General features: G+C 52.2%; 2 protein-coding genes across 2 annotated transcripts in view; one reads left to right on the top strand and one right to left on the bottom strand.

The window, feature by feature from the left end:
- The window catches only part of CACNA1F (calcium voltage-gated channel subunit alpha1 F), an 88,873-nt gene extending 88,442 nt beyond the window's left edge, over positions 1-431 (bottom strand). The window contains exon 1 of the mRNA XM_074531036.1: positions 404-431. Within this exon, the coding sequence (XP_074387137.1) occupies positions 404-431 (28 nt within the window). The remainder of the gene's footprint in view (positions 1-403) is intronic.
- Positions 432-4,516: 4,085 nt separating this feature from the next.
- CCDC22 (CCC complex scaffolding subunit CCDC22) overlaps positions 4,517-15,732 on the top strand; it is a 47,336-nt gene continuing 36,120 nt past the window's right edge. Inside the window, 7 exon segments of the mRNA XM_074531035.1 lie at positions 4,517-4,696; positions 7,824-8,001; positions 11,237-11,269; positions 11,271-11,303; positions 11,305-11,364; positions 14,156-14,194; positions 14,196-14,269. Coding sequence (XP_074387136.1) covers positions 4,647-4,696; positions 7,824-8,001; positions 11,237-11,269; positions 11,271-11,303; positions 11,305-11,364; positions 14,156-14,194; positions 14,196-14,269 — 467 coding nt within the window. The 5' untranslated portion in view covers positions 4,517-4,646.

The following is a 15,732-nucleotide window of genomic DNA, read 5'->3' as shown; positions in this document are numbered from 1 at the left end:
GATGGACTCCCCCAAATCTTTCTGGACACCCCAAAATCTTTATGGATCCCCTCCCAAATCTTTCTGGACAGCCTGAAATCTTTATGGATCCCCAAATCCTCAAGTACCCCCAACCCCTCCTGGACCCCCCCCAAAATCCTCAGGGACACCCCCAAACCTTTCAGGACCCCCCCAAATCTTTCCGGATACGCCCAAGCCTTCCAGGACCCCCCCGAAATCTTTCTGGATCCCCCCAAATCTTTATGGACCCCCCCCAAATCTTTCTGGACGCCCCAAAATCTTTCTGGACCCCCCCAAATCTTTACGGAGCCCCCCAAATCTTTATGAACCCCCCCAAATCTTGATGGACCCCCCCAAATCTTTCTGGACACCCCCAAACCCTCAGGGACCCCCCCAAACTCACCGTCTCCGTTCTCCTCTGACTCTGACATTTTGGGGGGGGGGTCCGGGAGGTTTTGGGGCACCCAAAGGATTCTCAAGGGGATTGGTGGGGTCTGGGGGGATTTGGGATCATGGAGGGGATGGATCGGGGGAGGTTTGGGGGTTCAGGGGGTATTTAGGGGGGTCTGGGGGTCTTTAGGGGGTATTTGGGGGGGTTCAGGGGGTATTTAGGGGTCTCAGGGGGTATTTAGGAGGGGTCAGGGGGTATTTAGGGATGTTTAGGGGGTCAGGGGGTATTTAGGGGGGTTCAGGGGGTATTTAGGGGATTTCAGGGGGTATTTAGGGGGGTCAGGGGGTTCTTATGGGGGTTCAGGGGGTATTTAGGGGGGTTCAGGGGTGTTCGGGTGGGTCAGGGGGTATTTAGGGGTATTTAGGAGGAGTCAGGGGATATTTAGGGGTATTTAGGAGGGGTCAGGGGGTATTTAGTGGTTCAGGGGGTACTTATGGGAGTTCAGGGGGTATTTAAGGGGTTTCAGGGGGTATTTAGGGGGGTTTAGGGTTGTTCGGATGGTTCAGGGGGTATTTAGGGGTATTTAGGGGGGTCCGGGGGGTATTTAGGGGTCTCAGGGGGGTATTTAGGGTGCTTTGGGGGATATTTAAGAGGGTTCAGGAGGTGTTTAGAGGGGTCTGGGGGGGGGTCAGGGGGTATTTAGGGGGGTTCAGGGGTATTTAGGGGATTCAGGGGGCTCAGGGGGGTGTTTAAGGGGGTCGGAGGGGAATTTAGGGGTTCAGGGGGTATTTAGAGGGGTCTCGGGGGGGTCAGGGGGTGTTCGGGGGATATTTAGGGGAGTTCAGGGGGTCCAGGGTGTTTTTAGGTGGGGTCCAGGGGGTATTTAGGGGGTTTCAGGGGGTGTTTAATGGGGTTTTGGGGGGGGTCAGGGTGTGTTTAGGGGGTCTCAGGGGTATTTAGGAAGTATTTTAGGTGGGGTCCAGGGGGTATTTAGGGGGTTTCAGGGGGTATTTAGAGGGTTCAAGGGGTATTTAGAGGGTTGAGGGGGTATTTAGAGGGTTGAGAGGGTATTTAGGGGGTTCAGGGGGTATTTAGGGGGTTCAGGGGGTGTTTAGGGTTGTTCGGGGGTATTTAGGGAGGGGTCCGGGGGTATTTAGGAGGCTTAGGGGGGGTCAGGGGGTATTTAGGGGGGTCCAGGGTGTGTTCGGGGGTATTTACGAAGTTTCAGGGGCTGTTTAGGGGGGTTCGGGGGATATTTAGGTGGGTCCGGGGGTATTTAGGGGTCTCAGGGTGGGTCCGGGGGTATTTAGGAGGCTTAGGGGGGGTCAGGGGGTATTTAGGGGGTCTCGGGGGTCTCAGGGTCGGTGGGCTCGGGGGTCCCTCCCCGGCCTATCCAGGGCTCGGTCCCGGCTCATCCCGGCTGTGGATTAACGGGGATTAACGGGGAGGGGGGAGGGGCAGCGCTGGCCACGTGGGGGAGGGGAGGAGGGGGAGGGGACAAGAGAGGGGGGGAGGGGACAGAGGGGACACGTGGGGACAGGTGTGTGATAAACACCCATCATTTGTTTTTAAAGCTTTAAAAGCTTAATAATAATAAAATTGTCACTAAAAAGAGTAATGCAATTAGAGTAAAAACAATTTCGACAACTAGAGCAATATTAATTTGGACAAATTGAATTAGGACAATATAAGACAATAAATACCAAGAATTACTGATGTCTTGGTACCTTTTTCTGGGTAAAATAAGCCTGAAAAAAAGGCACAGTTAACAGAGAATTAACCCTAAAAAACAATAACCTGTTGCATATTCATACACACCATAATGAATAATGAATATTTATACACTACATGATGAATAAGTGTTACTCAAATACAGGATTCTATCTGGTCGTCTTAAACTTCTTTCTCCTAATCCTAACGGTTTGAATTTAAATATTTGCGAAAACGCAATTATAAAATACGCATTTTTCATACACATCCTCCCCTCCCACATTCCTCCCCTCACAGGTTCCATTCCCCCACCGCCCTCACGGCCTCCATTTCCCCCTCAGCTTTCCCTCACACCCCACAGGCAGCACTTCCCGCTCTCCCACCCCTCACGGGCACCATTTTCCCCTCAGACACCGGCTGAGTGCCATTCCTTCCCCTCACATTCCCCACAGGCTCCATCTCCCCTCACGGAATCCGACCGCCATTTTCCCGCCTTTTCCCGCCACAGGCCAGCGCCTACAACTCCCATCATGCACCGCTGCTGAGGCCTACAACTCCCATCGTGCTCTGCGGTTTCAGCCCCCGCCGCCTACAATGTTTTGTGGAAATAAACAAAACTCCACAACTTTTGTGAAAGTTGTAAAGTTGGTGCCTTCATTACAGCGCCGGACGCATGTGGGAATCCATTCCCTCCCCTCACACTCCCCACAGGCTTCATCACCTCACAGCTCTATGCTTGCCATTTTCCCACCTTTTCCCGCCACACACCGTCGCCTACAACTCCTGTCATGTCCCACCACTGCCGCCCACAATGTGTTGTGGAAATAAACAAAACACCACAATTTTTGTGAAAGCTGTAAAGTTGGTATGTTCATTACAGCGCCGGACACATGTGGGAATCCATTCCCTCCCATCACATTCCCCACAGGCTCCATCTCCCCTCACGGAATCTGACCGCCATTTTCCCGCCTTTTCCCACCACACTCTGCCGCCTACAATTCCCGTCATGCTCCGCCACTGCCGCCTACAACTCCCATCATGCTCCGGGGTTCCAGGCCGCTGCCTAGGACTCCTGTCATGTCCCGCCACTGCTGCCCACAATGTGTTGTGTAAATAAACAAAACACCACAACTTTTGTGAAAGCTGTAAAGTTGGTACGTTCATTACAGCGCCGGACGCATGTGGGAATCCATTCCTTCCCCTCACATTCCCCACAGGCTCCATCTCCCTTCACGGGCCCCGCCTGCCATTTTCCCGCCTTTTCCTGCCACACGCCGCTGCCTACAACTCCTGTCATGCCCCTCCACCGCTGCCTACAATGTTTTGTGTAAATAAACAAAACACCACAACTTTTGTGAAAGCTGTAAAGTTGGTACGTTCATTACAGCGCCGGACGCATGTGGGAATCCATTCCTTCCCCTCACATTCCCCACAGGCTCCATCTCCCCTCACGGAATCCGACCGCCATTTTCCCGCCTTTTCCCGCCACATGCCAGCGCCTACAACTCCCATCATGCACCGCCACTGAGGCCTACAACTCCCATCATGCTCCGCGGTTCCAGGCCCGCTGCCTAGGACTCCTGTCATGCCCCTCCACCGCTGCCTACAATGTTTTGTGTAAATAAACAAAACACCACAATTTTTGTGAAAGCTGTAAAGTTGGTACGTTCATTACAGCGCCAGACGCATGTGGGAATCCATTCCTTCCCCTCACATTCCTCACAGGCTCCATCTCCCCTCACGGCCCCGCCTGCCATTTTCCCGCCTTTTCCCGCCACACGCCGCCGCCTACAACTCCCGTCATGCCTCGCGGGTGTCACAGCGTCGCTGGACCAGCACATTTGCCCCTCAGGCCCTGCAGGTGCCGCTTGCACAAAATCACAGAATTATTCAGGTCAGGAAAAACCCTCAAAAACCATCGATGCCCATCATTCCTTCCTCACTGCCAAGGCCACCCTCAACGTGTCCCCTGGTGCCACATCCTCCCCTCACACATTCCTCCCCTCACAGGTTCCATTCCCTCACCGCCCTCACAGGCTCCATCTCCCCCCTGAGCTGCCCCTCACACCCCACAGGCGGCATTTCCTGCTCTCCCACCCCTCACGGGCACCATTTTCCCCTCAGACACCAGCAGAGTGCCATTCTTTCCCCTCACATTCCCCACAGGCTCCATCCCCTCATGGAACCCGCTCGCCATTTTCCCGCCTTTTCCCGCCACACGCTGCCGCCTACAACTCCCGTCATGCCTCGAGGTTTCAGCACTGCTGCCTACAACTCCCATCATGCTTCTCCACCGAGGTCTACAACTCCCATCATGCTCCGCCACTGCCGCCTACGAGTCCCGTCATGCTTCGCTACGGAGGCCTACAACTCCCGTCATGCCCCGCGGTTCCCCGGCAGCTGCCTACAACTCCCATTGTCCCCCGCGCGGGGAGCCCCGCCCCTTTCCCCTCACGTGAGCGGCGGCCGCGCGCTCTGTGAGGGAACCCCCTCAAATCTCCCCAAATTTTTGCCCCCTCAAAATTTGGGGACCCTCCCCCCAACCATGGAGGAGGTGGACAAGATCCTGATCCACTCCCTGCGCCAGGCGGGGACGTGAGTGAGGCGGGAATGGGGGGATTTGGGTGGTGGGGGGATTTCGGGGGGCACGGAGGAATTTGGGGGGGTCTGTGAGGGGGGGGACTGTGGAAGGACAGAGGGACACCCCCATGGAGATTTGGGGGGACCCCCGAGGAATTTGGGTGGGGGTCTCCGGGGGGGCTGTGGAGGTCCTGAGCGAACTGGGGGGGGGGGGGGCCCTGAGGGGGATTTGGGGATTTTTGGGGGTCCCTGAGGGGGATTTGGGGGGGGGGGCACTGGGGAGGCTTTGGGGGTCCGGAGGGAATTGGGGGGCGCTGGATGGATATTTGGGGGTCCCTGAGAGGGATTTAGAGGAGGGGGGTGTCACTGGGAAGAACCCAAAGAACTTGGGTGGGGGTCCCTGGAGAGGCTCTGGGGGTCCTGAGGGAATTAGGGGGGGCTGAGGGGATTTATGGGGGTCCTTGAGGGGGATTTGAGGGGGGGGGGTTACGGAGAAAACCCTGAGGAATTTGGGTGGGGGTCCCTGGAGAGGCTGTGGGGGTCCTGAATGAATTGGGGGGACCTGGGTGGATTTTTGGGGGTCCCTGAGTGGGAGCTGAGGAGATTTTTGGGGGTCCTTGAGAGGGATTTGGGGGAGGGGTCACTGGGAATACCAGGAGGAATTTGGGTGGGGGTCTCTGGAGAGGTTTGGGGGGTCCTGAGTGAGTTATGGGAGGGGCTGAGGGGACTTTTGGGGGTCCCTGAGGGGATTTTTGGGGGTCCCTGAGGGGGATTTGAGGGGGGGGGGGTTACGGAGAAAACCCTGAGGAATTTGGGTGGGGGTCTCTGGAGAGGCTCTGGGGGTCCCTGAGCGAATTGAGGGGGCCCGAGTGGATTTTTGGGGGTCCCTGATGAAGGATTGGGGCAGACCCTGAGGAGATTTTGGGGAGGGGTCTCTGGGGGGGACACTGAGGAATTTGGGGGGGCTGTGAGGGGAAGGACAGAGGGACACCCCCATGGAGGTTTGGGGGGACCCCCGAGGAATTTGGGTGGGGGTCCCTGGAGAGGCTGTGGAGGTCCTGAGTGAATTGGGGGGACCTGGGTGGATTTTTGGGGGTCTTTGGGTGGATTTTTGGGGGTCCCTGAGGGGGATTTGGGGGTGCTTGAGAGGGATTTGGGGGAGGGGTCAATGGGAAGACCAGGAGGAATTTGGGTGGGGGTCTCTGGAGAGGTTTGGGGGGTCCTGAGTGAGTTATGGGAGGGGCTGAGGGGATTTTTGGGGGTCCTTGAGTGGATTTTTGGGGGTCCCTGAGTGGATTTTTGGGGGTCTTTGAGTGGATTTTTGGGGGTTCCTGAGGGGATTTTTGGGGGTCCCTGAGGGGATTTTTGGGGGTCCTTGAGTGGATTTTTGGGGGTCTCTGAGGGGATTTTTGGGGGTTCCTGAGGGGATTTTTGGGGGTCTTTGGGTGGATTTTTGGGGGTTCTTGAGGGGATTTTTGGGGGTCTTTGAGTGGATTTTTGGGGGTCCTTGAGGGGGATTTTTGGGGGTCCTTGAGGGGATTTTTGGGGGTCCTTGAGGGGATTTTTGGGGGTCTCTAAGTGGATTTTTGGGGGTCCTTGAGGGGATTTTTGGGGGCTATTTTTGGGATTTTTGGGTGTTGTTTATGGGATTTTTTGGGGCTGTTTTGGGGGTTGTTTAGGGGATTTTTGGGGTTTTTTTGGGGCTGTTTTGGGATTTTTTGAGAGGTGTTCTGGGGATTTTTAGAGCTATTTTGGGAATTGTTTTTGGGATTTTTGGGGGGCTGTTCTGGATGATTTTAGGGGCTGTTTTGGGGGCAGTTTTGGAGATTTTTGGGGGCTATTTTGTGGATATTTGGGGGAATTTTTGGGGGCTGTTTCTGGGATATTTTCGGGCCGTTTTGGGGATTTTTGGGGGATTTTTTTGGCAGCTCTTTTGGAGATTTTTGGGGGCTGTTTTGGAGTTTTTGGGAGCCTTTTTGGGGGCTCTTTTGGGGGAATTTTTGGGGGCTGTTTTGGGGATTTTTGGGGGTTGTTTTGGGGATTTTTGGGGGGCTATTTAGGGGATTTTTGTGGAAATTTTTGGTGGCTGTTTTAGGGATTTTTGGGGGGCTGTTTTGGAGATTTTTGGGGTGGTTTTGGGGATTTTTTTGGCGAGCTCTTACAGGATTTTTTGGGGGATTTTTTGAGGGTTTTTTTGGGGTTTTTTGGGGGACTGTTTTGGGTGTTTTTAGGGGCTGCTTTGGGGTTTTGGGGGCTTTTTTGGGGGCTTTTTGGGGTTTTTTGGGGGGCTGTTTTGGATTTTTGGGGGGCTGTTTTGGGGACTTTTTGGAGCTGTTTTGGGGATGCTTTGGGGGATTTTTGGGGGTTTTGAGGATTTTTCGGGTCTGTTTTGGAGATTTTTTGCGGGTTGTTTTGGTGAGTTCTGGGGATTTTTGGCGGCTGTTTTGGGGATTTTCTGGGGGTTGTTTTTGGGATTTTTGGGTTTTTTTGGGGGGGAGTTTTGGGAGCTGTTTTGGGGATTTTGGGGGGGCTGTTTTGGGGATTTTTGGAGCTGTTTTGGGGGTGTTTTGGGGGATTTTTGGGGGTTGTTTTGGGGATTTTTTGCGGGTTGTTTTGGTGAGTTCTGGGGATTTTTGGGGGGCTGTTTTGGGGATATTTGGGGCTGTTTTGGGACTGTTTTAGGGACTTTTGGGGGTTGTTTTGAGGATTTTTCGAGTCTGTTTTGGGGATTTTCTGGGGGTCGTTTTTGGGATTTTTGGGAGCTTTTTGAGGGGCTGTTTTGGGGATTTTTGGGGGGCTGTTTTGAGGATTTTCTGGGGCTGTTTTGGGGATTTTTGGAGCTGTTTGGGGGATTGTATGGGAGGATTTTTGGGGTTTTTTTGGGACTGTTTTGGGAATTTTTGGGGGCTGTTTCTGGGATATTTTCGGGCCATTTTGGGGATTTTTGGGGGTTTTTTTTGGCAGCTCTTTTGGAGATTTTTGGGGGCTGTTTTGGAGTTTTTGGGGGTTGTTTTGGGGGAATTTTTGGGGTTGTTTTGGGGATTTTTGGGAGCTTTTTGCGGGGCTGTTTTGGGGACCTTTGAGCTACAGCCTTGAGGTTTCTGTGACAATTTTGGGGTCCCCGGCGCTGCGTTTCCCGCAGGTCGGTGCCCGCCGAGGTTCAGAGCGTTCGCGATCTCAGCCCCGAGCTCGTGGTGGCCGCCGCCGTTCGGTGCCTGCGCGCCGTGAGCCCCGCGCTGGGCAACGCCCTGAGCCCCGCCCTGCCCGCGGGCATCTCGGCGCGGTTCCGCCTGGCCTCGGAGCTGGCCGCGGCCTGCCAGGTACCCTGAGCAAAAAAACACAGAAAACACCAAAAAAAATCCACAAAAAATCCACAAAAAATCCCCGCAAAAACCCCCCGAAAAACATAAAAAATCCCCAAAAACCCAAAAAAATCCCCAAAAAATCCCCCACAAAAATCCCCAAAAAATCCCCGCAAAAATCCCCCGAAAAACATAAAAAATCCCCAAAAACCCCAAAAAAATCCCCAAAAAAACCACCAAAAAACACCAAAAAATCCCCAAAAAAACCCACAAAAAATCCCCCAAAAAAACTCACAAAAATATCCCCTGAAAAACACAAAAAAATCCCCAAAAAGAACAGAAAAAACCCCCCAAAAAATCCCAAAATAAATCCCCAAAAATACCCCAAAAATTGGGAGCTGCTTCCGCCTGGCCTCGGAGCTGGCCGCGGCCTGCCAGGTACCCTGAGCGCTGAAATACACCAAAAAAACACAAAAAAAAATTCCCCAAAAAATCCAAAAAAAATCCAAAAAAAATCCCCCAAAAACCACAAAAAATCCCCCCAAAAATCCCTAAAAAACCACAAAAAAATCCCCTGAAAAACGCAAAAATACCCCCCAAAAACCAACAAAAAATATCCCCAAAACACCACAAAAAATCCCCCGAAAAACACAAAAAAATCCCCAAAAAACCACCCACAAAAAATCCCATAAATTGGGAGCTGCCCCCGCCTGGCTCGGAGCTGGCCGCGGCCTGCCAGGTTACCCCGGCGCTGAAATCCACCAAAAAACACAGAAAAAAAATTCCCAAAAAAAATCCACAAAAAATCCACAAAAATATCCCTAAAAAATCCCAAAAAATCCCCAGAAAAACCACAAAAAAATCCCACCGAAAAACACAAAAAAATCCCCAAAAAAATCCCATAAATTGGCCTCGGAGCTGGCCGCGGCCTGCCAGGTACCCTGAGCGCTGAAATACACTAAAAAACACAAAAAAAAATTCCCAAAAAAAATCCCCCCAAAAATCCCCCGAAACCACAAAAAACCCACAAAAAATCCCCAAAAAACCACAAAAAATCCCCAAAAAAACTCACAAAAATATCCCTAAAAAACCACAAAAAAATCCCCAAAAAACACAAAAAAAATCCCATAAAATCCCATAAATTGGCCTCGGAGCTGGTCGCGGCCTGCCAGGTACCCTGAGCACTTAAATACACCAAAAAACACAGAAAAAACAGAAAAAAAATCCCAAAAAAATCTCCCAAAAAAAACCCAAAAAATCACAAATAAATCCCCCAAAAAATCCCCAAAAAAATCCCCAAAAAACTCACAAAAATATCCCCAAAAAACCACAAAAAAACCACAAAAAATATCCTAAAAAAACTCACAAAAAAACTCACAAAAATATCCCAAAAAACCACAAAAAAATCCCAAAAAAACCCCACAAAAAATCCCATAAATTGGGAGCTGGCCGCGGCCTGCCAGGTACCCTGAACCTCAAAAAACCCACAAAAAAAACCATTAAAAACCACCAAAAAATCCCCCAAAAACCACAAAAAATATCCCAAAAAACCTCACAAAAATATCCCCAAAAAACCACAAAAAATCCCCAAAAAACACCCCACAAAAAATCCCATAAATTGGGGAGCTGGCCGCAGCCTGCCAGGTACCCTGAGTGCTGAAAACCACCAAAAACGCAAAAAAAAAATTCCAAAAAAAGTCCCAAAAAACCCACAAAAAATCCCTCACGAATTTTGAGGCGCCGCCATGAATTTTGGTGTCTCCCCATGAATTTCGGATCTGCCATGAATTTTGGGGTCTCACCAGGAATTTTTGGGGTCTCCTCACGAGTTTTGGGATGTCCTCGTGAATTTTGGGTGTTCCCACGACTTTTTGCAAGTGCCCCCATGAATTTTGGGGTCTCCCCATGAATTTCGGGTGCCCCCACGGATGTTTTTCGGTGTCCCCATGAATTTCGGGATCTCCCCATGGATTTCGGAGTCTCCCACGAATTTCGGGGTTTCCCCGTGGATTTTGGGTGTCCCCATAAATTTTAGGATGCCCTCATGAACTTTGGGTGTCCCCACGGATTTTGGGGTGTCCCCATAAATTTTAGGATGCCCTTATGAACTTTGGGTTATCCCACGGATTTTGGGGTGTCCTCATCATTTTGGGATCTCCCCATGAATTTTTGGGGTCTCCCCACGGATCTCGGGGTCTTGCGATAAATTTTGGGGTGTCCCATTCATTTTGGGGTCTCCCCATGAATTTCGGTGGTGCCCCATGAATTTTTGGGGTGCCCCCATGGATTTCGGGGTCTGCCACGAATTTCGGGGTGCCCCCATCAATTTTGGGTCTCCCCATGAATTTCGGGGTCTCCCCATGGATTTTGGGTGCCCCCATGAATTTTTGGTCTTGCCATGAATTTCGGGGTCTTCCATGAATTTCAGGGTGCCCAATGATTCGGGGTGTCCCCATGAATTTCGGGTGCCCCCTGAATTTCGGGGTTCCCCACGGATGTCTTGGTGTCTCCCCATGAATTCGGGGTGCCCTCTGATTTCGGGGGTGTCCCCATGAATTCTGGATGCCCCGAGGATGTTTTTGGGTGTATCCCATGAATTCGGGGTGCCCCATGAATTTCGGGGTGCCCCCTGAATTTCGGGATCTCCCCATGAATTCGGGTCTCCCCACGAATTTTTGGGGTCTCCCATGAATTTCGGGGTGTCCCACGGATGTCTTGGGTCTCCCCATGAATTTCGGAGTACCCCCTGAATTTCGGGGTGCCCCCTGAATTTCGGGGTGTCCCCCACGAACGTTGGGTCTCCTCACAAGTTTTGGGGTCTCGCCATAAATTTTGGGGTCTCCTCACAAACTTTGGGGGAGTCCCCACGATTTCGGGAGGTCCCCATGAACTTGTGGTCTCGCCATAAATTTTGGGGTGTCCCTACAATTTTGGGGTCTCCCATGAATTTCGGGGCATCCCCATAAATTCGGGGTCTCCCCATGAATTTTGGGGTGCCCCACGGATGTCTTGGGGTCTCCATGAATTTCGGGGTCTCCATGAATTTTAGGATGCCCTCATGAATTTTTGGGGTCCTCCTCATTGGTTTTAGGGTGTCGCCACGAATTTTGAGGTGCCCCCATTAATTTTGGTGTCTCCCCACGGATTCGGGTGCCCCACGGATGTATTGGGGTGCCCCCTGAATCTCGGGGTGCCCCCTGAATCTCGGGGTGCCCCATGAATTTGGGTACCCCCTGATTTCGGGTGTCCCCAGGAGCTGGGGTTCGGGGGTGACGTTGGCTACCAGGACGTTCCTGTACAGCTCCGAGCACGACGTTCGGACGCCTGCTGCTCTTCCTGGTGGAGAAACTGCCCCGGGACGAGGGGCGGGGGGGCGCCCAGAGCCCGGTAACGGGGGGGAAATTGGGGGGTTTGGGGGTTTTGGGTTTTTTTGGGGTTTGGGGTTTTTTTTTGGGTTTTTTTTGGGGCATTTTTAGGGGCTCTTTTGGGGATATTTGGGGTTCTTGGGGGGTTTTGGGGTGTCCTGGGAGGGTTTTGGGGATATTTTTTGGGGGTTTTGGGCAGTGTTTTGGGGATGTTTGGGGGTTTTGGGGGATTTTGGGGTGTCCTTGGGGATATTGGGGTTTTTTGGGGCGGGTTTGGGGTATCCTGGGAGCTTTTGGGGGGTATTTTGGGATTTTTGGGCAGTGTTTTGAGGATATTTGGGGTGTTTGGGGTGTTTTGGGGGGGATTTTTGGCGTTGTTTTGGGATATTTGGGGCTTTTGGGGGGGGTTTGAGGGGTTTTGGGGTCTCCTGAGGGGATTTTGGGGTGTCCAGGGGCGGTTTTGGGGGGGATTTTTTGAATTTTTGGGCAGTGTTTTGGGGATATTGGGGGTATTTTAGGGCGGGTTTGGGGTGTCCCTTGGGGATTTTGGGGTGTCCCTGGAGGGGGTTTGGGGGATTTTTTTGGGGGGGATTTGAGGATATTTGGGGGGTTTTGGGGTGGGGTTTGGGGTGTTTTTGGGGGGTATTTTTGGGCGGTGTTTTGGGGTATTTGGGGGGTTTTGGGGTGTCCTTGGGGGTTTGGGGTGTCCTGGGAGGGGTTTGGGGGATTTTAGGGGCTCTTTTGGGGATATTTGGGGGTTTTTGGGCGGGTTTGGGGTGTCCCGGGGGGTTTGGGGTGTCCTGGGAGGGTTTTGGGGTGTCCTGGGGAGGGGGTTTGGGGGTATTTTTGGGATTTTTGGGGGGGGTTTGGGGGGCTGTTTTGGGGGGTTTTTTGGGTGTCCTGGGAGGGGGTTTGGGGTATTTTTGGGATTTTTGGGCGGTGTTTTGGGGGCTCTTTTGGGGTTTTTGGGGCGGGTTTTGGGTGTCTTGGAGGGTTTTGGGTGTCCTGAGGGGATTTTGGGGGGTATTTTTGGGATATTTGGGGGTTTTTAGGGTGGATTTGGGGTGTCCTTGGGGATTTTGGGGAGTCCTGGGGAGGGGTTTTGGGGTGTCCTGGGAGGGGGTTTGGGGATTTTTAGGGGCTCTTTTGGGGGTTTTTGGGGTTCTTTTGGGGATATTTGGGGCAGGTTTGGGGTGTCCTGGGAGGGTTATGGGGGATATTTTTTGGGATTTTTGGGCGGTGTTTTGGGGATATTTGGGGGGTTTTGGGGGGTTTGGGTGTTCTGGGAGGGTGTTGGGGTGTCCTGAAGGGGGGTTTTGGGGATTTCTAGGGGCTCTTTTGGGATATTGGGGGTTTTTGGGGTGTCCTGGGAGGGGTTTTAAGGGTATTTTTGGGCTGGTTTTGGGGGATTTTTGGGCGGTGTTTGGGGATATTTGGGGGTTTTGGGGTGTCCCTTGGGGAGTTTGGGGAGTCCTGGGGAGGAGGTTTGGGGTGTTCTGGAGGGGGTTTTGGGTATTTTTGGGGGTGGGTTTGGGGTGTCCTGAGGGGATTTTGGGGTGTCCTGGAGGGGGTTTGGGGTGTCCTGGGAGGGTTTTGGGGGGTATTTTTGGGATTTTTGGGCGGGGTTTTGGGGATATTTGGGGGTTTTTGGGGGACTGTTTTGGGGGGTTTTGGGGTGTTCTGGAGGGGGTTTGGGGGGATTTTTAGGGGCTCTTTGAGGATATTTGGGGGTTTTTGGGGTGTCCTGAGGAGGTTTTGGGGTGTCCTGAGGGATTTTGGAGGGTATTTTTTGGGGATTTTTGGGCTGTTTGGGGGTTTTTGGGGTGTCCTTGGGGATTTTGGGTGTCCTGGAGGGGATTTTGGGGTGTCCTTGGGGGTTTTGGGGGGGATTTTTGGGATTTTTGGGCGGTGTTTTGGGATATTTGGGGGTTTCTGGGGCAGGTTTGGGGTGTCCTTGGGGATTTTGGGGGTGTCCTGGAGGTGGTTGGGGGGTATTTTTGGGATTTTTGGGCTCTTTTGGGGGATTTTTGGGCAGTGTTTTGGGGATATTTGGGGTTTTGGGGTGACCTGAGGGTGTTTGGGGTGTCCTGAGGGGATTTTGGGGTGTCCTGAGGGATTTTGGGGTGTCCTGGGAGGGTTTTGGGGGATTTTTTGGGGGGGGTTTGGGATATTTGGGGGTTTTTGGGGCGGGTTTGGGGTGTCCGGGAGGGTGTTTGGGGTGTCCCTGAGGGTTTTGGGTGTCCTGAGGGATTTTGAGGGGTATTTTTGGGATTTTTGGGTGGTGTTTTGGGGTGTCCTGGAGGGGGTTTGGGGTGTCCTGGTGGGGGTTTGGGGGGGATTTTTAGGGGCTCTTTTGGGGGTTTTTGGGGTGGGTTTGGGGTGTCCTGGAGGGGATTTTGGGGTGTCCTGGAGGGGGTTTTGGGGGATTTTTAGGGGCTCTTCCGGGATATTTGGGGGATTTTGGGGTGTCCTGGAGGGGATTTTGGGGGATTTTTCGAGGGGGGTTTGGGGATATTTTGGGGTTTTTGGGGTGGGTTTGGGGTGTCCTGGGAGGGTTTTGGGGTGTCCTGGGGGGTTTTGGGGACCCCCCCCGGTGCAGGGGCTCCATGTTCTGGAGCCGGTTCTGCACCAGGGACTCCTGGGAGGGGAGACAAAGGGGGGGCACAGGGGTGGAGGGATCCCCAAAAACAGAGCCAAGAATCAGCCAAAAATCCCCAAAATATCCCCCAAGACAGCCCCAAAAATTCCCCAAAAAAACCCCAAAAACCCCAAAAAAACCCCCAAAAATCCCCCAAAATTCCCTTTCTCCCCCAGGCAAGTCAGGGCCCCTCCTCGGTGCCGTGGGCCGCTCGGATCCGGGAGCTGTTGGGGACCCCCTGGGTGCCCCCCCCGTGCCGAACCCCGAACCTGCAGCGCTCCAGGTGAGACCCCCCCCCTCATTAACGGTCATTAATTAATTAATTAATCCATTCATTAATCAGTGATAATTAATTAACCCTGTGTAGGGCACCCGGCACCTTGCGGCCGTTCCGCACCTGCGCCTGGTGCTGCCACAGAGCGGGGGGAACCCAGGTGAGAATGGGGGGGGGGACCCCGAAATTTGGGGGGTTCAGGGGGGGAAATTGGGGGGGGGGGGAGTCAGCCTGGGGGGGTTGAGAAATTGGGGGGGGGGGTCAGCCTGGGGGGGTTGGGGGATTTTGGGAGTTTTTTCAGGGATTTTTTTGGGGGATTTTGGGGCATTTTTGGGGGGATTTTGGGGGATTTTTTGGGGTTTGTTTGAGAGATTTTTTGGGGATTTTTGGGGCATTTTTGGGGGATTTTGGGGCATTTTTTGGGGGATTTTGGGGGCATTTTTGGGGATTTTTGGGGCACTTTTGGGTGTTGTTCTGGGGATTTTTTGGGAGTTTTTTGGGGCTTTTGGGACATTTTTTTGGGGGATTTTGGGGCATTTTGGGGGATTTTTTGGGGTTTTGGGGAGTTTTTTGAGGGATTTTTGGGGGGATGTTTGGGGTTTTTGGGGATTTTTTGGGGATTTTTGGGGTTTTTTGAGGGATTTTTGGGGCGGTTTTGGGGCATTTTTGGGGTTTTTTTGAGGGATTTTTTGGGGGGATTTTGGGCATTTTTTAGGATTTTTTGAGGATTTTTTGAGGGATTTTTGGGGTTTTTTTGAGGGATTTTGGGCATTTTGGGGGGATTTTTGGGGGTTGTTTTGGGGCATTTTTGGGGTTTTTTGGGGGATTTTTTGGGGTTTTTGGGAGTTTTTTGAGGGATTTTTTGGGGGATTTTTTGGGGGATATTTTGGGGGCTGTTTTGGGGGATTTTGGGCATTTTTGGGGGATTTTTGGGGCACTTTTGAGGGGATTTTTGGGATTTTTAGGGCATTTTTGAGGGAGATTTTTTTGGGGATTTTGGGGGATTTTTGGGGGATTTTTGGGGCATTTTTGGGGGATTTTTGGGGGTTTTTTTGAGGGCTGTTTTGAGCATTTTTGGGGTTTTTGGGTGTTGTTCTGGGGGATTTTTTGGGGTTATTGGGAGTTTTTTGGGGCGATTTTGGGGATTTTTGGGGCATTTTTGGGGGATGTTTGGGGTTTTTGGGGGGGTGTTTGGGGGTTTGGGGGATTTTTTGGGTTTTTTGGGGGGAATTTTTGAGGGGATTTTTGGGGTTTTTTTTGAGGGATTTTTGGGGGATTTTGGGGCATTTTTGGGGTATTTGGGGGTTGTTTTGGGGGATTTTTTGGGGTTTTTGGGAGTTTTTTGAGGGATTTTTGGGGGATTTTGGGGCATTTTGGGGGATTTTTGGGGTTTTGGGGGTTTTTGGGGGGATTTTTTGGGGGGATTTTTGGGGTTTTTTGAGGGATTTTGGGGGCATTTTTGAGGGGATTTT

Source organism: Zonotrichia albicollis, chromosome 34 (genome assembly GCF_047830755.1).
Source record: "Zonotrichia albicollis isolate bZonAlb1 chromosome 34, bZonAlb1.hap1, whole genome shotgun sequence".
NCBI lineage: Eukaryota > Metazoa > Chordata > Aves > Passeriformes > Passerellidae > Zonotrichia > Zonotrichia albicollis.
This window is presented reverse-complemented; position numbering and strand designations above follow the sequence as displayed.